Consider the following 22,025-nt stretch of genomic DNA (forward strand, 5'->3'; position numbering starts at 1 on the left):
TATATACTGTAGGTGTTTAACCTATGCCGCATGTATTGTACGGTGTATGAAGTAATAGAGATTGGGCGTGTGTGACGATATACAACGGTGATCAGGAGGCTCGGTAAGGTCAGCATTGCTCGTGGCTCATCCAGGACTGCAAGTCTGTGGCATGATGGGCGATGCAATGAATTCCATAAAGGATGAATGGATAATAGGCACGGGAAGAGTACGTATGCTGGGTAGTCTGATCAGGGCTGAGCAAAGCAAAGCGAGGGACAGGTTGACACTTACGCAAACGCAGTAGAGCGCAGGCTCGAAAGGATCGTTAGGCTGTGTGGGCCGGTCAGTCTAGCCAAGAGTCATTTGGCGACAAACTCACTTTCGTAGTAATCTGCCGCTACTAGCCTGGAAGATATGAAGGCAAATTAGTCATTGACAAGGCCTGACAGTCTTGAGAAACTCACAGCTCAAGAGCAATCTCAGGCGTGATGCGCTCGGTGAAGTCGGGGATATCTCGCTGAGGAGCGTTCTCATATAGAGCTTTGTAGCTCAGGTATTCACACAGTTTCTCTAGCACGACGCCCCTACGTAGAACAAATTAGCGACGTGGCAGTCTTCCTTCTCGAAAAGCAGCATGCACCTTTCATTGATCGCGCAGGTATTTGTCACTGCCTCGCTGAAGTTGCCTGCCCCTCAGTCAGTCTTAGTCGGATGATTGCGAATTCGAATTGCTCACTCTCTTCACTCAACATGTTCTTCAGTGTGCCACTGCCCATGGCCACTTTCTTTCGGATAAGAAAGCTGTACCCGTCGTTGCTAACAAGTTTGACCCACTCCGAGTCGTTTTGTGTGGACTGTGCCTCCTTCTAAGTATTGTCACCTCACAGTCCAAAACATGTAGCAGGATGGCCACATACAGACATGATTGCTGTTACCTCCGGTACAGAAGACGTCTTAACTCAATGGTGGCGGCAAACGTGAACTGCAGCTTGATGCGCCACTGGCATAAAGACGCGTTGTTGGTTAGACGCGTCTCGCGTGCACGTGTAAGCTTGGGCCTCAGACTCACAGCGGACTCAGGACGCTGGGTCACAACGTACTGTGCCAGCTGCACCGCGATTCGTCGGCGCATTTATGATCTTGTGCAATATATGGACAGTCTCGTACTGAAGATACATATGAAGACGAGGTGCTACATCAGTCACACATGAATACGTCGGGTCCAGTGGTAAACGTTCTATTGAGTCTCGAGTATTAGTATGGGCATCCTATGGGCATCCATCCGGCGGCCCGGGCGCGAAAACGCACAAACGAACTAACGTTCAAGTCAATCAGTCTTATCGACAGCCATCCCTCATAATACGATAGATACACTCAATGGAGTGACAGGTCCACCCTCTCTACAGAAGGGGAAGGAGAAGGGAATGGGTGAGTTCGTGCATGGCATACTCATTGAGTCATTCCTCATTTTGCGTGAGAATCCATTTTGCGCGGACAGCATGGTATTGTAGACATGCGTTTCGACATCACTCTGTTTTTCGCCGAGCAGATACGATGGTGCACCGGATGCCGGTTCGTCTGCAGCTGGCATACTTTGTTTGTTCTTTGATTTCCAATGCATCCGCGTTTTGCAGAATTAGACGACGGCGTTTCCACCAGCCTTCTAGCGAAGCTGCGGACCTCGATCCCAAATATATTCATCGTCGACTTCAACCTTCTCCTTTCTCCGTGAAGCATCCTCCACATTGGCCGTTAGATTGGCGCCTTCCTCCTCCAAACTACTGTTAAACCAGGGTCTTGAAGAAGCCTATCAAACGAAAGAATATAATTCTCCTTTTGTCCCGAGAAAAGAATCGCTTACAGGGATGTCATGACATCTCTCACTTTCTCTACCACGTCATCCACATCAAGCAACATCTTCACACGCCCCAGCAGCAATAGTCTCCGCACTTCGTAAAAAGTCGAAAGCATCGAAGGCACCCGTCGCAGAAGAGCCAATGGAATGCATGATGTCCTGACAAGGCAAGGTTCATCGATGACTAGCCTTATGGGCGTCTGTGACGGCTGCTGGGCGCCTGTGAAGGTTGGCCGGATGCTCTTACGCTGGGAGGAACACCTTCGAAGCTGATCTCCGCTGCGTAGAAATCATAGACCGCGGAAGAGTTGAACTAGGACATGAAGCGCAATCAAGGGAGGGGAGTGGCTCAGTCAACAATCAGTCGCCGCATCTGCTTTGTCTCCACCGGATTCGTGTTGTCGATGCTATGCGCTGCAGCAGAGTGATGGTAGCAGGTGAGAGGATACTCGATTGAGACATGAAAGGCTACTCACGTTTATAGTACGTCTTCGCAGTCCACAGCGAAGTGGAATGTCGTGATTCTAGGATGCTGCTGGACCCGACCAGCCTGCAGCGCGTCCTTGAACACACATCGCCCAGTGATTCCATGGCTTTCTGTGCTGTTTAGCGGTCGACAAAGGAAGAAGCAACCGGGCGAGGGCCAGGAGACGCGATGCCGCCACAAGGGAGATGGCGAGAAAGAGATCCTAAGTAAGCATGCCGCCCGATTAGTCTGTCTCTCATGCAATTTGTCATGGTATTGAGTCCTTCTGAGGGGAGCGAAAGATTTTCGGGCGTGGGATGGCGAGCTGAGGCGGTGGACAGGGCACACTGAGCAGAAGGGCATCGAGCGGCGACAAGCCTCCCATCAAATTCTGGGGTATCACGCGGACAAAGGCATCGGGTTCGGAAGCATTTTGGAGTCAACATGCGTTGCCACTTGCACTGTGCAACGTGTTGCGACTTCGGACATCAATAGCCACACCGAGCGACACCTCGCGTAGCATTACCGGTCCCTTCTCCCGGATGAGGGCATTCAAAGATATTCCTCTACTGCTGCAGTATGCATACTGAAGTAAAGGAGGTCATAGCTGCAGCGTTTCTTGAGTAACTCGATGGAGATAGGACAAGGGCGGCGGTCCAAGCCCCAGGCGCCTATCAATGGGCCTATCAATACGTTCTATGTTCCGAACGATCTTGAACGGTCCTTTGCGGCCAACAATCATATGCGATGTTTCGCGCAAATTCTCACACGTTGTCCTGTGGCCATGTCAGAAGTCAGCAATGTCTGGGCACGCTGACGTGCGTAATAGGATCCCCGCGACGCGAGCGGCACCTCGCACAGCATTACCGGTCCCTTCTCCCGTATGAGGGTCTTCACAGGTATAACTCTACTTCTGGAGGCACGTACGCTGAAGTAAATCAGGTCCTAGCTGTAGCATCTCTCGAGTAGCTCAGTGGACGTAGGGCAAGTACGGCGGTCCAAGCCCCAGGCGCCTACCAATGGGCCCATCGATACGTTATATGCTCCGAGACATTTTGAGTGGCCCTTTACGTTTTAGAAGCATATGCAATGCTTCTTGCGCAACTTCTCACAGGTTGTCCTGTGGCCATGACAGAAGTCATCAATTTTCTGGGCACGCTAGCGCGCGTCACAGGATCCCCGCGACGCTACGCGACCCACCGCTCCGCCTCGGCGTTGCTCGGAAATTAAAGACTGTCGTGCGGGTGTGTGGCCCCAATGGAAACTCCGCGACGTACTGATCTGGATGTTCTGTAAAGGCTTCTATGGGGGCTTTGACGTTCCCAATATGGTTTGTGTCCTCTCAATATAAAGTCTCTCCTCTGTTCCCTTGCTCTGCATTGTCGCCGCTCCCCCACTGCCTCTTGTTCAGTTTCTCCTGCCAATTCCGACATCTCCAGTCAAGTTATCGATGTTCACCATGGATGGTACTGGCGCTAGTTCTTCTACGAGTGCGAACGACTTCAACTTCCTCGATTGGGTCGGTGACTATGCGGAGTTGCGAGGTCATCAATCGGAGACTAGGTGCGCATCTCACATCAGTCTCGGATCTACAGCGTCCTAACCTCTGTTCTAGTGCTGCTGTCGTCGAACCGATTTTAGACCATGCGAAGTACGTTCACGCATTATTGATATTTTCGTCATAACTGACGCTTGAGACTGGCCAGTATAACAACATGGGAGGGGAGATATGGTCAGCCTGGACTGTATGTCATTTAATTTCTGTGTGCATAACGGCGTCGCTCTATGTACGATGGTTCTCATCATCTTCTCTGTTCTGCAGGAGTACCAGGGCGGTGATTGGTGGCACAAATATCAGTGGCAATGGATTCGAAGTTGGCGCCGGCTTTCCCGGTCCTTCCTCATCGTGCGCAGAGTTATCCTTTGCATCCTCTCTCCTCTACAACTCATCCTATCTGCATTAAGGGTCTCGGGCGCCGATGATAGCAACCTCTTTGCCCGGTCATATAATACTGGTATCGATATGTTCATGGCGCAGTACGTGTACTATGCTATATTTCTGGCGCGATTCTGATGATGAATTGTATTTGTTCTCAGAGCGCAGCGCTATCGGCACAGTCAAAATCCGCAATTCCCAGCAGTTTCAGGGTACACAAATATGGTTCAACCCCGTCCTCTTGCCTATCCACCGGGTGAACAGACCGCTCCATTTGGAGCTGCTAATTGGCGCTTCGGACAGCCCAATTTCGAGATGAGCATGAACAACAGCACTACGGATGAGACTGTCGGACGTCCCTCAAAACGGCTTCGACACGCTATCACTGAGCCCAGAGGTCCTTCTACGAAATCCTATACATCCGGTCCTTCTGCTCTGTCCCGGCCTGAATATAGCCCGCCCGTTTTTCCCAACGACCTCGACTTCAGTAATCTTGATCCGGACCTGCTAGCTGAGTTTCCTATAACCATGAATGCCCAATTTATGTCTTCGCAGGCACATGACTCATCTGCACCTTCATCATCCGACGAGGTGAATGCTTTCATGGTACCACTGGCCGACCCTGTCGCAGGGCCCTCTAGGTCTCACACGACTTGGAACTTCCCATCGTACGAAATTATACCAGCGGCGAGCCAATCGCCAATCGCTGCAGTCTTGCCTCCGGACCCCTTCTCCTTCCCAGCAGCTGCATACACAGCTGCTGTGGCAGGCGCGTCTCAGCCTTCGAATGCTTCTCCGGATCCAGAGATTCCTCCGCACGGCGGATACCCTAACTCCAACCCCATACCCTCACCACAGCAGACATTTGCATCTCATCCGGTTATGAGTGATGGGGCGAACAATGTAAGACATCAAGCCCCGCCACAGCACAGCAATGGTGAAGCGAATCCCGAGGGTGCAGGCGACAACGACGCATATGTCTGCAAGTGGGTGATCAAGGGCGAACCTTGCGGTTACGAGTCTAAGAACTCGAAGAGCTTCAGCTCGCATTGCTGGAGTCACGTCGATCGTAAAGCTCACCAAGTTTCTTGTTGCTGGCAGCGTTGCCGTTCCAAGAGACCCATGAAAGTCGCCGGCTTTTACAGGCATATTCGAATCCACTACGAGCCGCGTGTTCAATGCGAATGGTGCCAGGGCTATTTCTCAAGAGTTGACTCCCGCACACGACACAGAAGAACTTGCAGCAGTCGTCCCACTTTGGCAGAACCCTCGCAAGGAGGGACTCTTGAGGAGCCGCAAAATGAAACGTTGCCGCCGCAACCTGAAAGTCTGGCAGATCTGTTGGGGTCAGACAGACAAGATGCGTCCGAGTTTGGCTCAGAGGCTCGCATTCCGACTGAGCCCCCGGAATCCGAGTTTTCGCAAGCTCTTGACGGTCCTTCCCAATCTCGGGCGACATCAGAGGACAGTGCTAGTGCGCGTGAGACCCATGAGGCTCGTGCCTCCAATGAAGGAACGCTAACGGCCCAAAGGCTTCGGGCGGTAACGCAAGAACCGGCGCCGGAAGAAATGAGGCCTATGCGACGTCGTAAAGCTGCTCCTCGGGTGCGGCGTGCTGAACAGAAGGGGAAGACCAAGGTTCAACGTGAGGCGGAAACGACCCATCTACAAAATGGAATGACTCTGAGACCTCGTCAAGCTGCTCGGGCTCCAACGTCAGGTCGTGGAGAAGGGTCATCTGGAAGCAATGAGGCTTCGACCACGGACGAATTTGCTCAAGACTCTGGATCGCATGAGGACACTCGCCGCGCATTGGACGACAAAGGTGATCAATATGTCCGTTCGTTCAAGAGGAAGAGGCATTAGACGTCGAGTCATCTTCTCACTTTGGTTTCTTTTCTCTGTTTTCCCATTGGTTTACTTGTACAAGTATCATTGCTCGTTTACGGTGTCCTGTGCATAGCAAAAGTGTCCCTCGCATGATTGTGTATCGATTACGGTTTCTTCTCTAGTCATGACTTCTCTATAGACGACGGTGTATTAATGTCCATGTATATAACGTGCCATGTCTATAAAGGTTGGATAATTTGACTGAAACGACGCGAGTAAGCAGTGTGGACATTGGAGACTGGAGCGACCGCCGTGTACCTGAGAGCGGATGATGTCGATAAACATTACGATAGAGCGACCTGAGGAGCTGATATTGATACTGTTGTTCTTGCACGGGCCACGAGATGCTGAAATGCCGGCCTTGCGCTGTCTATATTTCATTCAAATAAAGCGTATACTAGTAGCGAACGTCCTCCGATGACCGTACAAGAGATTAATGCCCACGGACTACAGTTCTTGGATCTTTACATTATTGGCTCCGGGCACGTCTTGTCCGCGCTATGCATGAACAGCATTCAGCGCTCATCATTCCTCCACGCAAGACTTACATAAAAATGACCACATCATGCATGGGTCCTTCAAGGTGATCGGCGCCTCACAAACTTTCGGCACCGCACTCAACCCACCGAGAGGGCGCCCTAGTCGACCCAATCATACATCTGTTCATTTGCTATTGTGAAAACATAAGTGGTACGATCAAACTACGCGGCAATCGTCTTGAACGAGTTTACTATGTTCCGCAGATTGTGATGGTGTCACAGGAGAGATGCACTGAGGCCTTTGCTTCCAGGTGAAGAGAAGGGCCTTAGCATGTTCGAAGTGCGGCACTGACCCTGAATTTGAGGCCCAAAACTTGCTACATGCGTGACGATTCATAGGTCACCCTCCTCGATTCAACTAGAAAGATGAGCAGGGATCCTCGAGATATGATAAACTTGAAGCGATCGACCATCAGCCGGAAAGAGTTATGCCACTGCGTAGTTTGTTCGTTACGATAATTAAAGCAATCATCGGGGATCAACACGTCAAAGCCTTGAACATGGTTGAAAACGTCCGACGGCCCTCCGCGTCAATCAATCAAAGAAGTTGCGAGGGTCCCTGGGAGCGCGCATGGGAACGCCCGATGGAATCGGCAGCTATATGCATGCATGGAGCACGTAAGGAGATTATATATAGAGAAAGACAAAACCATGCAATCAAACGTGCGTCGATGACGGCGCCGTTAAGTGGGACGTCCCAGCGGGATACTGAAAGCTGCAGTGAAGATGCCAGGGCCGGGAAGCAGACCACTTTCCCTTCAAAGACCGCAATCGCACATGATCGCATCAAGGTCTAACTATAACTATAACTATAACCCATAGAAGACACACCGTGTGGTATCCTGATGTACAACAAATCTCCGACAAACGAGGGGCCAAAAGGGAAGGTACAAACGGAAGACAGAACAAGGATGTAGTATCTCTGCCCTGCTTAACGACGTCGATCTCGAGCTAGTGTAGGCGTGAAATGTTCGTAGGACGGAAAAGGTGTAAGGCGCTCATAGTGAGGATGATGACGATGACGATGACGAGGACGATGCAGGGGATGGCCAGTCATCCAAGCTCGCGAGGAACTCTGCAACGGTCGTCCAGTATCCCTTCTGGACGCACGTATCGTCTGAATGCGAGCAGCTTCAGCTAAGACCCAAAAGAAAACAGACATCACATCAACTCACTATGCGTCCCCCTCTCAAACTCCACAAACCTCGACATGCCACTCCCACCAACCACATTATACACCTTCCGCCCGTCCTTCTCGCTCTCCTCGCCCTTTCGCGAGCCGCCGCCCGCCCGGCGCTGCACGATCTCCCAGAGTGCCTGCATATGCTCACGGGGCACGACCTCGTCGCACACGCCGCTGAGCATCAGGATCGGCATCTCGCGCGGAATAAGCGGCACCTTGGACACGCTGTCCCACTTTTGGTGGCAGAGGAAGGAGAGCGGGCCGAGGATCGGGAAGGCGGTCGGTACGAGCCGTGGGAGGGAGAGGAAGGTGTTTTCGAGGATGAGCGCGCGGATCTGTGGAGGAGAGATGCGTGGATGAGTGGATGCTCAGATGTGTGAAGAAAAGTGGGGTCATGTACGGCGCGTGGGTTCCGGCTGGCGAGGTCGATGGCCACGGCGCCGCCTATGGATTGGCCGTAAAGGACCTTGAAAGGAGGGTTGTTACGCGGGTCAGAGTGCAGAAGTGTCCGTTGTACGTACGATTGGCGATCGTGATAGCACTGGGTGGGAGAGAATAAACTCCAGTGCAGTTTGTGCATCCATTTTGATACCTGAATCCGAGCGATCAGCGTGATTGTGGCGAGAGAAATAGCAGTTACTCGCCCTTCTCTGACGGGCTTCCCTCAGATCGGCCGTACCTGCGCGGTCGTCTTAGCCTGAAGGCACAGTGCACAGAGATATGGCAAAGCATACGGACCCTCGATATGATAGCATGAAGACGTTACAACGCATCTTGACGTAGAACACCTTCGCGAGTGGGATGCGGTGTCCGACATTGCCACCGTTCCCGTGGAACATCATGACAGTAGGACGGCGGGAGGCAAACTAATGGGGACTTCGTCAGTGATTCAGAAGATCCCGCAAAATAGATGCATGGTGTAGACGTTCAATCGTTGGCACATCCGCGGGTCGTAATGCGAGCAATCTGATTGACAGATCTGCATCAAGAGGATCCACGGGTAATTTGCAGCACGAGTGGATAACGGAGCAACCCCGGACAAGCCCAAGCTGCACGCTAGCAGAAAAAACGCAAGGCACGGTCTTGGCACACGCAAGGCGCATAAGTAGATGTACATGGATGCATATGGACCCACAATGTGGAGAAAAGAAGAGAGAGAGCCTGATACACACCTCTTCATCGGTCTCTTCCTCCGTCGTATCCACAGGCGGTGCATCCACGTGCGACATATCTTTCCGCTGCAAAAGCAGATAGCATCGCAGCCTCACGCCATCTGGTGTGATCAATTCTGGATCTTGGTACGGCAGACCGAAATCGATAGGTAGCGGGACCTCTAGAACATCGGTGAGTCCTCGATGGGCGAGATAGAGTCATCCGGGATGGCGAAAATACGCGTAGCGTACCTGTTCGCGAGCCAGGTGGAAAGGCGGACGGGTAGATGAGATAGTTCTGCCCGAAAAACAACAATCCGACACCTGCAACGCGTCGTGTCGGGACTGAGCGATTTCCGCGAGAGAGAGAGAGACGCACCAAGCGTGCCGATGCCCGCGGCTGTTGCGACCGTGCCCTTCGGTGAGGACGTTGAGCGTCACTGGGAGGAGGCAGGAAGAGCATGCTCGCTCACTTTGGCAAAGCTCTCGATCGAGGGAAGGATATTGGACATTCTGGTCAGGTAGCTGGCCGTCGAATTCATGTGGCTTCGGTGCGCCCGTCAGCCACAGCTCGGCAGCGGGCGATTGTTTGCTCCTGTTAGGCTGGGGCCTCTAGCCGTGAGCGTGCTCGTCTTTGTTCTCAAACGACCAGTTCATCCGCCAACGCATGTTGCATCTTTATTGTTCTGAGCTCCCTTTGCGGGAGTTTTTTTCATAGCCTACAGCTACAGCTTCCTTGCACCATGCGTTCAGCATGTACAAGTCTCAGCTTCTCTTCAGAATGCCACATATTTGTGCCCACGCTGTCATCGAGCTGACCAGAAGGACGCATCCTTCGATTCATCGCACGTATCACAGCTGGCTGAGTGCCCGTATTCAACTCCGACCATAATTCCGACCTGGATAGTGCCTAGACGTCTTCTGAACATGCTGATTCTTGAGCCCAAGAGTTTTGCAGTCTTTCTTTCAGCCGTGCAGAGTACTCGGGACCGACAATGATGCCAGCGCATTCTGTCATCGCAATAATCGCTGACCGAGTCCTCCGCAACGGGAAGTGAAACTCGAGAAGCTAATTGCGTAAACGCTTACCCGGTGCGTTGGCAACAGCTAATTGACATCGTTCCATTAGCGATGTTTCACCTCCATCCCATCGGAATTTCTGCGATGTTTTTGCCGATCATTTCTATGTTTGGGCCGGATCGCAAGGTATCCTCTCGCATACGAACATCCGCCGTCCGTGGTGCGTCCTCTGCCATTTCGTGTTGCGATGCGATTGGCTCAACGCGCCTTTAGCACTGCCCGCTCGGCGCGTTACTATAGAATCAAATACGCGGACGCGTACATGTAATCACCCACTTCAATGCTTCGCGAAGCACATCCCGTTCCTGGCGAATCGATGCGCATCGGATGCTGCCAAGTTCAAGGTGGTGGACGCATTCCACCGATGATACTGGCCCGCATTGATAGATGTTCAGAAAGCAACTCTTCAGTGACACTCTGCGTGCCCTGATGGCCACTAAAACCGATGAATGGAAGTGTGTTTCTGGTCGCCTACCCTGCATTCGACGTTGCGACCAAGCACACGGCTCGACGCTAGCGAGAGCTTCTGCCGGTTCGATCAACCCATGCCATGCGGGTTTAGTGTTCCCGGTCAATCGCGCCTTCGCGTATGGTACCACTTACGGATCTAGAAGCAGCCGCGACGGCGGGGCGGGCCCATGCGGTCTCAGCCACATTTTCTAGCATATAAAAAGGGTGCCCGCAAGACTGGCGGACTCCATTGACCTCCGTCAAATAGTTTCCCATCTCCTCTCTCACTAGCTAATCGTCACCACTCCCTTACATTCCTTTCAAAATGCTCTCCTTCAGTGCCATCTCTGTCTTCGCCACCCTCGCGCTCAGCGCCTTCACCTCTGCGGCCCCCACGAACGCCGCGGTCCCGACCGCCGCGCTCGTGAACGGTGTTTCCAAGACCGTTCCCGTGCACTCTGTCCCGAGCGCGAAGGGCCTTGTTCCCCGTGACACCAAGAACGTTGTGACGATCATTAATGAGACGACGGTCAAGGTGACGGAGTACACCGTCGAGTTCCGTACGTTGCTTCTCTTCCACCAATCCAATCCTACTTCGCCTTTTTGTGCTCATAGAAGGTTGATGCAGACTACCTCACGGCCGCTAACGCAACTATCGATATCATCGAGCCCATTGTATTGGACATCAAGGCCGTCCTCGGTGATGCGCTCACTGAGATCAACGCTCTCGTTGGCGAGTCGACATCGGTGATTCTCGGGACCACCGACGGCGTCCTGCTCACCGTTGCTGAAGTCGCGGGTGCCATTGTTGGCCTCCTCACCGTGAGCACCTCCCTCTTCAGTGTCCCATATACAGTATCATTGACTCGTATGCACAGCTCATCCTTGAGGCTGTCGCTGCAGTCCTTGCTGTTGTCAGCTCTGACGCTTTGGAGTGTGTGACGGCTCTGCTTGCTGGCCTTGCGTACGTGGCTTTCATCATCCAACCTCTCTCGCACATTCGCTGATCATTGTTATCTAACAGTGAGGTCCTCGGCTGCCTTGTCTGCGCGATCCTCCTGCTCGTCAACGGCAGCCTGAGCGGCCTGATCAGCTTGATCGTCAGCCTCGCCGGTGACGTCCTGAACATCCTCGTGACGCTCAAGGTCACCGTCCTTATCAGCATCCTCGGCATCACCGTGTAAGGTTTGTATCGCCGCTCTGTGCTGTGGTGTTCGAGGCTCATGAATGGGCTTTTCTTCGTGCAGGTGCTGAGTTTAAGCAAGCTAGTGTCCCCTAAGTACTGATCTAGTAATATACCTTGGGAGCATGAGGTAATACCATAACTCCATTAGTTCTGAGTGATACGTGGTGTGAGATGAGTGAGTGGTGGAGTTGGCGAGTGAGGTATCTGTCTTCCGAGAAGGTCGAGTCATCCAGGATTGCATGGACCTTGTGCGCCTTCTCATAGCTCTCGCCCTCTTGAGATATCTTTCTCTTCGTCACTGCATCCGGCTTCCTTTCGTCCTGGTTGAGCCTGGCTTACCTCTGAACGACGTTATAGCCATTATACGGATTGGGCGAAGCGAGAAGCTCATAGCTGGTACTTCACGACCACAGCAATTGCCTTATTATTGCGGCGACGAGCGCGGTTGGAAGTCTCGATCAAATGAACTCTTCGCCGACAACGTTCATCATGATCAAGACACAATTGCAATCGTTTCCGGCGAGAACGCAACATTGAAGAACGAAATGAGGTCGAGGAGAAAACTCATGCGCAAAATCACTGCGAGCGCGACGAAAGTATGCTGTTTGGCTGCATTCGATCGCTCGGAGGCGTATGTTACATTGAATGCTGATATTTCTAATGCGCATGAACGCAGCAGGTCAGCACCACGATGTGAAAAGCTTATTCTCAAATAAACCGCTCGTGGCAAGCCCCTCAACTATCTGCCCGCCATTGGCGTATTCGGCATACTGAGGTCGAGCTATTAATGGTGACGTTAGCGAATCGCGTTCCGCGTTTTGAACCAAATCAGATTCAGGATATTGAAGCTTCATGTGGGTATCATCGATGTAGAGTCGGAAGGCTTCTTTGCTCGAGACATTACTGATATTATCTGGAACCTTCGCAGAAATTTGAACCTTGGCGAACGATACCGGCTCGCATCGAGTCCTCCACAGCATGAAGCCTCCATGCAGGCTTGCTTCGAGGATGTTGCCGGGGAAATGTCATTCATCCATGCAGCCGCTGCGCCCCTTAGCTGCTCAGGTCGCTCTCTATCGCATCATTCATCGACATCATCCGCTCTCAGGTACACAGTTGTCGCCCCAATCTTTACATGTTTCTCAATCCCGCCATTTTAGTCAGATTATCCAACTTCCACAGACATGGCACGTTATATACATGAACATCTATACATCGTCGTATGAGAGGAACTGCGACTAGAGAAGGAACCGTAATGGATATACAATCATGCTAGGAACACTTTGCTATGCACGCAACATCGCAGATGATGAATTATACTTGTACAAGTAAAGCAATGGAAAAACGAAGAAAGAAATCCGTGATAAGACAATACCTCTCCATCTAATGCCTCTTCCTCTTCAGCGATTGATCACCTTGGTCATTCAATGGGCGGTGAGTGCCCTCACGCGATCCAGAATCTTGAGCAGGCTCATCTGTGGCTGAAACCCGATTGCTTTTAGATGATTCTTCTGCACGACCTGATATGGGGGCTGGAGCAGCTGGGCGAGGTCTCAAAGTCATCCCGTTTTGTAGATGCATCGTTTCCGCTCCACGTTGGCTTTCGATCCTCCTCTCTTCGCGCGGCACGCGATGGGCAGTTTTACGACGTTGCGTAGGCCTCACTTTCTTCGACGTCGGCACTTGCGTCTTCGACCGAAGCCTTTGCCTCGTCATCATCCTTTCTGTGGAGCGAGGGACTTCATGGGTCTCGCGAGCGGTAGATCTGTCCTCCGATGTCGTCCGAGATTGGGAAGGACCATCAAGACCTTCTGAGACCTCGGATTCCGGGGGCCCAGTGAAAGCGCGAGCCTCTGAGGCAAGCTCGGACGCGTCTTCTCTCTCCAATCCCAACAGACCTGCCAGCGTTTGAGATTCCGATGGCCCCGTTGCATCCTGTAGATCCTGCAAGGTTCCTTCCTGCATCAACTCTGAAGGTACTGCCGAAGTGGGACGACTTCCGCAAATTTTCCCGTGTCGTCGAAGGGAATCAGTTCTGCTGAAATAATGTTTGCACCATCCACATTGAACAGGCGGCTGGTAGTGAATCTTCAGGTGCTTGTAAAGCCCCTCGATTTTCATCCGGTTCTTCTTCTTGCAGTCCTGCCAGCAACAAGAAACATAGCCAGCGTTGTGATCAAAGTGCAGGCTCTTGCAATGCTCATGGAGGTCCTCCCAGCTTTTGGATATGTGACCGCAGATTTTATTTTCCTCAATAAGCCACCACTTGCAAAGGTATTCGCCAGTCTCGCCCGCGTCCCCGGTATGCTCGTCATTGCCATGTGGTGGTGAGGCTTGTTGATTTGAGTTAGTTGCTGTCAAGGTCATACCCAGAGAAAATACGTGTGACTGCTGCGGAGGAGGCACGGAGCCAGAGTGGGGATAGCCGCCGTGCGGGGAGATCTCGAGGTCAGAAAGAGTATGCAAGGGATGAGACGGGCACGCCAAGGCAGCTGTGTATGGGCCCGCAGAAAAGGAGGACGCAACCGGTGGCGAGACTGCAGGAGCTGGCGATTGGCTTGCCGCTGGCATGTTTTCGAACAGTGAGTAACTCCAGGTGTCGTAGGACCTGGATGGGCCCGCGACAGGGACGGACGGCGGTGCCACGAAAGCATGCACCTGCTGGGATGAAGAACTTGCGATCGAATCATGGGCCCGCGACGACGTAGATCCACCATTCGTGCCGAGAGGAGACTCAGCTAGAAGTATGGGATCAATCTTGCTGATATCGAAGTCGTTCGCAGGAATGGACAGATGGTGTTCAAGTCCCAGCAAAGGAGAAGCACCAGGTGCATATACTGTGAGAGGAGGTCCTGGCTCGGTGGCATTGTGGCGAGAGCGTTTTGAAGGACGTCCGACTGCCTCATCCGTAGCGCCGTTGGGCATATACAACTCGATCTCGTGCCTTGCGAGGCGCCAAGTGGCAGCGGGGAAAGAGTCATCTGCACCTCCTGCCACCGGTGCGGCTCGAAAGGGAGTGGTGTGGAAACCTGGTGGATAGGCGGGCTGAGGCGTACGCATATACGCCGGAGCTACTGGAGCTTGCGCAATTTGCCCGTTCCCATACCGCTGGGCTCTGACGAACGAGTACAACTTATCATCAGAGTAGGGCTACAAATGTAGCGTAGTACACGTACTGTGCCATGAACATGTCGGCCCCCATATTGTAAGATGGGTGATGGAAAGTTCGGCCATTGCTACCCAAGAAACTTGACGCAGGTAAAGGATGAGCTGCTGTATACAGAGGACGCAGGGCAGAATTCTACGCACAATGACGAAGGACCAGGAACGCTTGAGCCAATTCCGAGTCCACTGCCACTGATGTCTTCGCCACCGATTCCAGGACAGTTGCTCCTGCAAAACAGACAATGAGAATCACCGCACGTATAGTGACCAGGTTAGGCACGCAGCAACAAATTGACATACGGTCCCGGCTGATCAAACCTCCTTTCCCATGCTGTGATACTGGCCAGTCTCCAGCGTCAGTTATGAAAGGAACATCAAGCCTTCATGAACTTACTTTGGGTAATCTGGTATCGATTGATAGACGGCAGCACTAAGACCTAGCGGTCAGAAAGCTGTGGATGCGAGAACAATGCGAGATGCGCACCTAGTCTCTGACTTTCTAACTCCCAACTCCGCATCCTCGCGGACCCAATCGGGGTAGGAAATGAAGTCGTTGACATTGAAAGAAGAACCAGCATCCATGGTGAGCATCGACAACTTGACTGGAGATGTTAGAATTGGCAGGAGAGACTGGACAAGAGGCAATGGGGAAGCGGCGACAATGCAGAGCAAGGGAACAGAGGAGAGGATTTATATTGAGAGGACACAAACCATATTGGGAACGTCAAAGCCCCCATAGAAGCCTCTACAGAACGTCCAGATCAATACATCGCGGAGTTTCCATTAGGGCCACACGCCCACACGACAATCTTTAATTTCCGAGCAACGCCGAGGCGGAGCGGTGGGTCGCGTAGCGTCGCGGGGATCCTGTGACGCGCGCTAGCGTGCCCAGAAAATTGATGACTTCTGTCATGGCCACAGGACAACCTGTGAGAAGTTGCGCAAGAAGCATTGCATATGCTTCTAAAACGTAAAGGGCCACCCAAAATGTCTCGGAGCATATAACGTATCGATGGCCCATTGATAGGCGCCTGGGGCTTGGACCGCCCTACTTGCCCTACGTCCATTGAGCTACTAGAGAAATGCTGCAGCTAGGACCTGCTTTACTTCAGCGTACGTGCCGCCAGAAGTAGAGCAATACCTTTGAAGGCCCTCATGCGGGGGAAGGGACCGGTAATGCTGTGCGAGGTGCCGCTCGCGTGGCAAAAATCCTATTACGCATGCCAGCGTGCCCAGGCACTGCTGACTTCTGACATGGCCACTGGACAACGCGTGAGAGTTCGCGCGAAACATCGGATATGATTTTTAACCGCAAAGGACCCTTCAAGATCGTCCGGAACATAGAACGTATTGATGGGCCCATTGATAGGCGCCTGGGGCTTGGACCGCCGCCCTTGTCCTATCTCCATCGAGTTCCTCGACAAATGCTGCAGCTAGGGCCTCCTTTAAGTCAGCCTGCATACTGCAGCAGTAGAGGAATATCTTTGAACGCCCTCATATGGGAGAAGGGACCGGTAATGCTATGCGAGGTGTCGCTCGGTGTGGCGCGATGTCCGAAGTCGCAACACGTTGCACAGTGCAAGTGGCATCGCATGTTGACTCCAAAATGCTTCCAAACCCGATGCCTTTGTCCGCGTGATACCCCAGAATTTGATGGGAGGCTTGTTGCCGCTCGAGGCCGTCCTGCTCAGTGTGCCCTGTCCACCGCCTCAGCTCGCCACCCAACGCCAGAGATCTTTGGTCCCCTGAGAAGGACTCGATAACGCGGTAGACTTACATGAACAAAATACCAACGAAGCTGCATGCTCACTTTGAGATCTCTTTCTCGCCGTCTTCCTTGTGGCGGTATCATGTCTCCTGGTCGTCACTCGACCCCGTTGTTTCGGCTCTTGTCGGCCATTACACAGCACAGAAAGCCACGAAGTCGACGCGAAACCTGTCGATACGGATGCGCTGCAAACGGGTCGGGTGAAGCAGCGTCCTATGGGTCATATCGTTTCACTTTGCCAAGAGCGCCACCTACGCTGTGGACTTCAAAAGCATGCTGGCAGACGTGAGTGACCGTCTACGTTTCATTCGAGTCTCCTCTCACCTGCTACTATCACTCTGCTGCAATGCACAGCATCGTACAACACGAATCAGACGCAGACAATACAGATACGGCGACCGATTGCCAACTGGATTTTTGACTGAGCCACTCCCTCCCTGAGCTTCGCTTTCATGCCCAAGTCGGATTCTTCCTTGGTTCGCAAATCATACACCGGAGATACCAGCTTCGAAGACGTTCCTCACAACATAAGAGCATCCGTTGGATGTCCAGCACCAGCTCTCACAGGCGCCCATCGGCCATCATAGACGCCCATAGAGCTAAACTCGACGACGAGGCTTGCCTTGTCGGGAACTCGTGCATTCCATTGGCTGGTCTGCGACGGGTGTTTGCCATCACGATGTTTTCAAGTGAAGAAAAGTGTCGTTCATTGCAATTGCATGGCACATCGCGCGGTGCGCTGAACAACTAGTAGACTGGACCACGGGCCTACGGCTATCATACCATCCTTCTCATCTCTCATCTCTCGGGCACGTGTCTTCGCCACTTCCATTAACACTGGAGTGGTAGAAGCTCACCGAGTGTGATAGCTAGCTGTATCAATGCACGGGGAGAAGACCTGCTTCTCCATCGCCTCCTCGCTAAGCAGCGCGAATCACCCCTCACCGAAATCGACGCGCCATATCCTCCTCCATCTTCTGCCTACATTCCTCCCTCTGCCTCTCCCACACATCAAACACAAACGGACTCCGAGGATTCTTCGCCACATATTGCGTCCACTCCTCCCAACAATCAAGCCGCACGCCCACCGCATGGTCCCTCAGCCAGAGCACCCGATGCGCGGTCCGGTCATTCGGGGCGACGGCAGCAATGCCCGCGATGTACTCCTGCTTGAAGCCGCTCCACCACATAGCGGGGTTGTGCAGCATGAGACGCAACGTGAACGCTGCTCCCCATGGGAACATGTTCATGTGCAGGACTTTCCAGGCGAGGATGCCATGCTTGCGCAGGAGCTTGTTCAGCACGGGTCCGTCCGCGGGTGAAAAGTAGAAGTTGATATCGTCTGCTTGTAGTTCGCCGTCGATGGTGTCGCGGTCGAATTGTGCGTCTGGCTCGCGGATGAAAGCAGGAGAGCACTGTTCGAGTGGCTCCTTGTCACGGCTGACATTGACTTCCACATGACTGTTGTCAGAAAATTGACCGGCGCGCCCAGTCGTAGACACAAAGCTGATGGCACGATCTTCACGAGACACATAGCAAGCTCCAAAAAGTGACCGAAAGATCGTCTCATCCAGCCGTAACACACCAGGAAAACCAAGTAGGCCCGACGCAGGGAGCCCCTCAGAAGCCAAGCGCAGCAGCAGAGCCTTCAGCATAGAATCTTCGACAACGAGGATAGGTGGCCGACGTCTGGGTTCCACGGCCCGACCTGCGATCCCCAAGACACCTCGCGAGATCGGAGATGCGGGAGGCGCAACACGGAGCGCTTTGCGCAGGGTTGAATATCCACCACACGTCGCTCGCACGGGAGGTTTGTCCTCGACTGACCATTCCGCCCAATCGCAACTGCATAGCTTCAGGAGGGTGATCCTTGACACTTCCCTTGCTAGTCGGATCTTGACCGCCCTGACGTAGTAGATCGAGCACTTCGGCACCAAACAAGCACGCCAATGCCTCTGCCGCCGTTGGTCTGCAGACGAAAGGACGCATCTTGTCTTATAATTTGCGCCTATATGCGCATACTGCTCGCGCAGGGCATATGGTTTCGCCGATTCTGCCTGTATTTGTTTGCTCATAGGAGTACGCATCGCACTGATCTCAGAAAAAGGGAGGCTTGGAGATGTCTCCAGTGTCTTATGTGAGGTGATCGTCTCATCTTGTGACAGCAGGTTAACAGAGACCGAGTCCGTCATGCGAGTTCCGAGCCACGCATTCCGCTTAGGTAGAACGCAGCCAAGGTGAACGCCACAGCCACTACGCGCAGAGTGCAGTTTTGCTTGTGGTGTCGAAGTGATCACGATATCTTCGGCGAATGGTTCGGCGAGAGGAGTTTGAGGCCACGGTATATCGAGCCTCGCTGGGTATGGTGGTGCTATGCGATCATCCTGGTTCAAGGTTCTTTGCGAGAGGTTTCCTCCTGATTTCGACATGTTCGCTTCCTCTCCCTCAGGTGGGACCATAGTTGTAATCGCCGTCCACGGCATCGCTGCGCGAAAAGCTCGTTCAAGGATTATCGACGCTCCCAGCGCGTCGCATATAGTCGGCTTCTTGACATCCTGTCCATTTCCCGCACGCGTAAATGCACAGCTGGCGGAACCCAAATCTCTCTGACGCACCTTGTTTCGTAGAACCCACGCCAACCAACAGGTGAAGAATATCATGAAGAGCATAACACTGGCCGCACAGAGTACTTCGAAAGGCACGCGACTGTCAGGATGCGAACCGAGCTGACGAAGAAAAGCAGGACCCAAGGGAACGTCCACAACGTCCGTGACTATGAAACGGAAAGGCTGAAAGAAAAGATTGGCAGGTGACATAGTGATGCGATACACGTTAGACTGTGTGCAGGCAGTGAGCGGGGGATGTGGGCGGAGAAAAGAGAGAGTCGGTGTGTGGACTCGTTATGTAGCGACGGCGACTGGCATGTTGGAATGGAGCTATATGTCACCGACGATGCATTTGTCGATGGCCAACAGCATTGACAGTCTGTCTTGATCGATCATCAGCTCTTCTCAATGTCGATGCTACTGATGATGCAGTCAGCCGCGCACAACGGATGCAAGCAAGGCAGAGCCGCGAAAGAGAGCACCCTGTTACGCTGCAGGTTGGACATCAAGGTCAAGCGTGCTCGAGCTCGAGCTTCATATGTTCGTCCACAGGAGCAAGACCCTTCCTTAATCGATCATGAGGGTATACATCGTGTTGTAGTAGCCTCATATACAGCTCACACTGTGGCCAGAGTTCATCTATGGTAGACAGGTGGACGGTAGTAGTAATTGACAGTCGCCGGGTTGCAACGTCCCTGGATTCCGATAACGACTTGTAACGTAGGGATGCGAACATGCATGTGCACAGTGGAGGAGCAACACTTGGGTGGTCGACGTCGTATATTCGCAGGATGACTAGCTGGGCATTCGGAAATTCCTTGCAAACATACGGTTCCTACTTCGCCGCGCCATTCCAGGGAGGAAAATTGGTTCAATGCGCTGAAAACGCTGCCAAGCATTAGAGCATCCACGTCGCTTCCAGTGAAAAAGCTGATCGCAACGCTCAGCACTGCGACAACACAATATTGGGAAGCTTTGCAATTTTTGCTATCGCAGAGACCGTACTTCCTGCGAGGGAGAGGGTCAAGCAGTAGGACTGCGCAACAGAGGTAGCTAGCGGATCAGTGGGAGTGTTGCTGTCATGATACTACGAGCCTGCGGATGCATATCCCCAGCTTGTATTCTCGGAACCGGGACTACTGCAAGAGGGTACACGCCTAGGATATAAGAGAGGCCGCACGGGCGCCACAGCATCGAACACCTTCTCCACTTCGAGTTCGTCCTCCGTGGCAGCTTCCAGCGACGCGACCGCACATAGGAAAGACGACTCGGAGTCGAATGTCGACAACGTGGGGAGGCGAGTAGCGCAAGCTGGGGCTAGGACAGTAGGCAGGCCGTGATCATCGTCGTTCGAGCTGCTGTCTGAGGCATGGAAAACATGGGTGCCTTGCTGAGAATCACTTGGTGGACGTGGAACTTTGCATTGTCAGACGAGATGAGAGTGAGGTCAGCCATAGGTCGACGGAAAGGCGAGGATGCAAAGGAAGCCGTGGCCATGTACACCGTTAAGGTTGACCTGCGCGTCCGTGGCCTCCGTCGTTGGGCGCTCTGAACCGGACGAGCGCTTGTGCTAACAGTAAGTCACTCGTGGACGCCCGACTCTTCCGCGGCGACTTACAGACACATTCTCGTGTCAACCTTGTGCACAAATATGATGATTCTGTTACTTTATGAATTCATTTTGTGAGAAGGCCGAGCAAATTGATCTAATGTACAATGCAAAGTCTGAGTAGTACACAAGACATAGTACAGTGGGTGAGGAAATGAAAGGGTATAAATCTTATCATGCATCCGAATATTAAGGAATCATATCTTTCTACGCTTAGTCGGCCTCTCATTCCCCAAGGACTTAAACTCGCTTTGAATCGATCGCTGACCGTTGTCATCACTGGTCCAGTTCTCCTTGACCTCCTCAATATCGACACGCTGCCACGCCTCGCAAGATTGGGAGATATGCCGGTTCGCCGACCGCTCGCTCTTGAAGGTACTGTTGCAGGCGGGACATATCCATTCAATGTTGAGGTGATGATCGTCAACGTGCCTCGCCGCTGAAGAGAAACGGTTTGCCTGGCACCCCGGCCAGTAGCAACATGAGGAATCGCGCCTATGATTCTGGGAAAGGTGGTCGCGCATTTGCAGCACGCTCGCACTGTGCGAGCAGTCAGGCCATGGGCAATTGATATCACCACCACGGTCCACAGCATATGCCTTTGGCCGATCGGGGACTGCAATACTTGCAGGATTGACGTTTGTTCTCGTTGAAGGGGGTTGTCGCGATGCCAGCGTAGCTCGTTTGCGCTTTGCACCCCCGACTACAGCTGAGGGGATGCTATCCTGCAAATGGGCCTTGTTTGCCGTGACAGCTTGAGGTTCAGGTTGTTGCTTGCGTTTCTGCTTCCGAGAAGCTCCGTTGAGACCTTCCGCGTCGGATGGGACATACGATGAGTCTGAACTAGATGATGATCGGGACGAAGAGCGAGATGATAATCTGACAGGAGAGGAGCCGCGAGAGCATGCCAGGGAGGATCCACACGAGCTGGCCTGGGAGTCGACTTCAGCCGGCGAAGCCGCCGCAGCGCATACCACGTCTCTAAGCTCTTCGCCGCTGACTGTCTCTTGACGCTCTGGGCTGGACCTGCTGGGCGATTTTGAAGAGGGCGGATGCCGTATTGACCTACACAGTCAAAGATCAGTATGGCATACCCAACATGCTTCCGTTTCGACATACTTACTTTCGCGAAGGTGGCCGCCTGGAGCCTTCTTGTTGC

The 22,025-nt window shown here is 52.9% G+C and overlaps 9 protein-coding genes across 9 annotated transcripts; 5 read left to right on the plus strand and 4 right to left on the minus strand.

Moving 5' to 3' along the window:
- Window positions 1–24: 24 nt before the first annotated feature.
- On the minus strand, window positions 25–946 carry LAESUDRAFT_145182 (POZ domain-containing protein). Its single transcript, XM_040901335.1, has 7 exons — window positions 900–946; window positions 719–836; window positions 623–668; window positions 447–566; window positions 362–387; window positions 274–312; window positions 25–144 (listed from the first exon to the last, which is right to left on the minus strand). The coding sequence occupies exons 1-6, from the start codon at window positions 903–905 to the stop codon at window positions 308–310; spliced, it is 321 nt and encodes a 106-aa protein (XP_040764355.1). The 5' UTR covers window positions 906–946; the 3' UTR covers window positions 25–144; window positions 274–307.
- Window positions 947–1,252: 306 nt separating this feature from the next.
- Window positions 1,253–2,823, plus strand: LAESUDRAFT_714077 (uncharacterized protein; the record flags this gene model as incomplete). Its single annotated transcript, XM_040907041.1, has 7 exons — window positions 1,253–1,308; window positions 1,372–1,410; window positions 1,532–1,554; window positions 1,617–1,710; window positions 2,066–2,274; window positions 2,387–2,530; window positions 2,585–2,823. 7 exons carry the CDS (start codon window positions 1,253–1,255, stop codon window positions 2,821–2,823), a joined length of 804 nt encoding a protein of 267 aa, XP_040764356.1.
- Window positions 2,824–3,668: 845 nt separating this feature from the next.
- Window positions 3,669–5,720, plus strand: LAESUDRAFT_145384 (uncharacterized protein). The gene is made up of 7 exons (XM_040901337.1): window positions 3,669–3,866; window positions 3,919–3,954; window positions 4,010–4,048; window positions 4,126–4,209; window positions 4,269–4,340; window positions 4,401–5,012; window positions 5,324–5,720. The coding sequence occupies exons 1-7, from the start codon at window positions 3,754–3,756 to the stop codon at window positions 5,451–5,453; spliced, it is 1,086 nt and encodes a 361-aa protein (XP_040764357.1). The 5' UTR covers window positions 3,669–3,753; the 3' UTR covers window positions 5,454–5,720.
- A 1,540-nt stretch (window positions 5,721–7,260) lies between these two features.
- Window positions 7,261–9,659, minus strand: LAESUDRAFT_725703 (alpha/beta-hydrolase). Its single transcript, XM_040908872.1, has 10 exons — window positions 9,476–9,659; window positions 9,382–9,418; window positions 9,255–9,326; window positions 9,024–9,184; window positions 8,590–8,717; window positions 8,496–8,530; window positions 8,373–8,443; window positions 8,252–8,317; window positions 7,844–8,186; window positions 7,261–7,785 (listed from the first exon to the last, which is right to left on the minus strand). The coding sequence occupies exons 1-10, from the start codon at window positions 9,512–9,514 to the stop codon at window positions 7,667–7,669; spliced, it is 1,071 nt and encodes a 356-aa protein (XP_040764358.1). The 5' UTR covers window positions 9,515–9,659; the 3' UTR covers window positions 7,261–7,666.
- A 518-nt stretch (window positions 9,660–10,177) lies between these two features.
- On the plus strand, window positions 10,178–10,780 carry LAESUDRAFT_725705 (uncharacterized protein). Its single transcript, XM_040908873.1, has 3 exons — window positions 10,178–10,242; window positions 10,296–10,426; window positions 10,478–10,780. The coding sequence occupies exon 3, from the start codon at window positions 10,512–10,514 to the stop codon at window positions 10,743–10,745; it is 234 nt and encodes a 77-aa protein (XP_040764359.1). The 5' UTR covers window positions 10,178–10,242; window positions 10,296–10,426; window positions 10,478–10,511; the 3' UTR covers window positions 10,746–10,780.
- Window positions 10,781–10,857: 77 nt separating this feature from the next.
- Window positions 10,858–11,716, plus strand: LAESUDRAFT_759132 (uncharacterized protein; the record flags this gene model as incomplete). Its single annotated transcript, XM_040912555.1, has 4 exons — window positions 10,858–11,092; window positions 11,161–11,354; window positions 11,411–11,496; window positions 11,557–11,716. The coding sequence occupies 4 exons, from the start codon at window positions 10,858–10,860 to the stop codon at window positions 11,714–11,716; spliced, it is 675 nt and encodes a 224-aa protein (XP_040764360.1).
- On the plus strand, window positions 11,673–12,519 carry LAESUDRAFT_145667 (uncharacterized protein). The gene is made up of 3 exons (XM_040901338.1): window positions 11,673–11,717; window positions 11,780–12,314; window positions 12,395–12,519. The coding sequence occupies exons 2-3, from the start codon at window positions 11,958–11,960 to the stop codon at window positions 12,413–12,415; spliced, it is 378 nt and encodes a 125-aa protein (XP_040764361.1). The 5' UTR covers window positions 11,673–11,717; window positions 11,780–11,957; the 3' UTR covers window positions 12,416–12,519.
- A 582-nt stretch (window positions 12,520–13,101) lies between these two features.
- LAESUDRAFT_812603 (uncharacterized protein) lies at window positions 13,102–15,465 on the minus strand (the record flags this gene model as incomplete). Its single annotated transcript, XM_040914422.1, has 6 exons — window positions 13,102–14,833; window positions 14,895–14,966; window positions 15,028–15,111; window positions 15,184–15,222; window positions 15,278–15,313; window positions 15,368–15,465. The coding sequence occupies 6 exons, from the start codon at window positions 15,463–15,465 to the stop codon at window positions 13,102–13,104; spliced, it is 2,061 nt and encodes a 686-aa protein (XP_040764362.1).
- Window positions 15,466–20,225: 4,760 nt separating this feature from the next.
- On the minus strand, window positions 20,226–20,774 carry LAESUDRAFT_725711 (uncharacterized protein). The gene has a single exon (XM_040908874.1). The coding sequence runs from the start codon at window positions 20,752–20,754 to the stop codon at window positions 20,575–20,577; it is 180 nt and encodes a 59-aa protein (XP_040764363.1). The 5' UTR covers window positions 20,755–20,774; the 3' UTR covers window positions 20,226–20,574.
- Window positions 20,775–22,025: the final 1,251 nt, after the last annotated feature.

The sequence above is a fragment of the Laetiporus sulphureus genome (genome assembly GCF_001632365.1).
Source record: "Laetiporus sulphureus 93-53 unplaced genomic scaffold LAESUscaffold_19, whole genome shotgun sequence".
Classification (NCBI taxonomy): Eukaryota; Fungi; Basidiomycota; class Agaricomycetes; order Polyporales; family Laetiporaceae; genus Laetiporus; species Laetiporus sulphureus.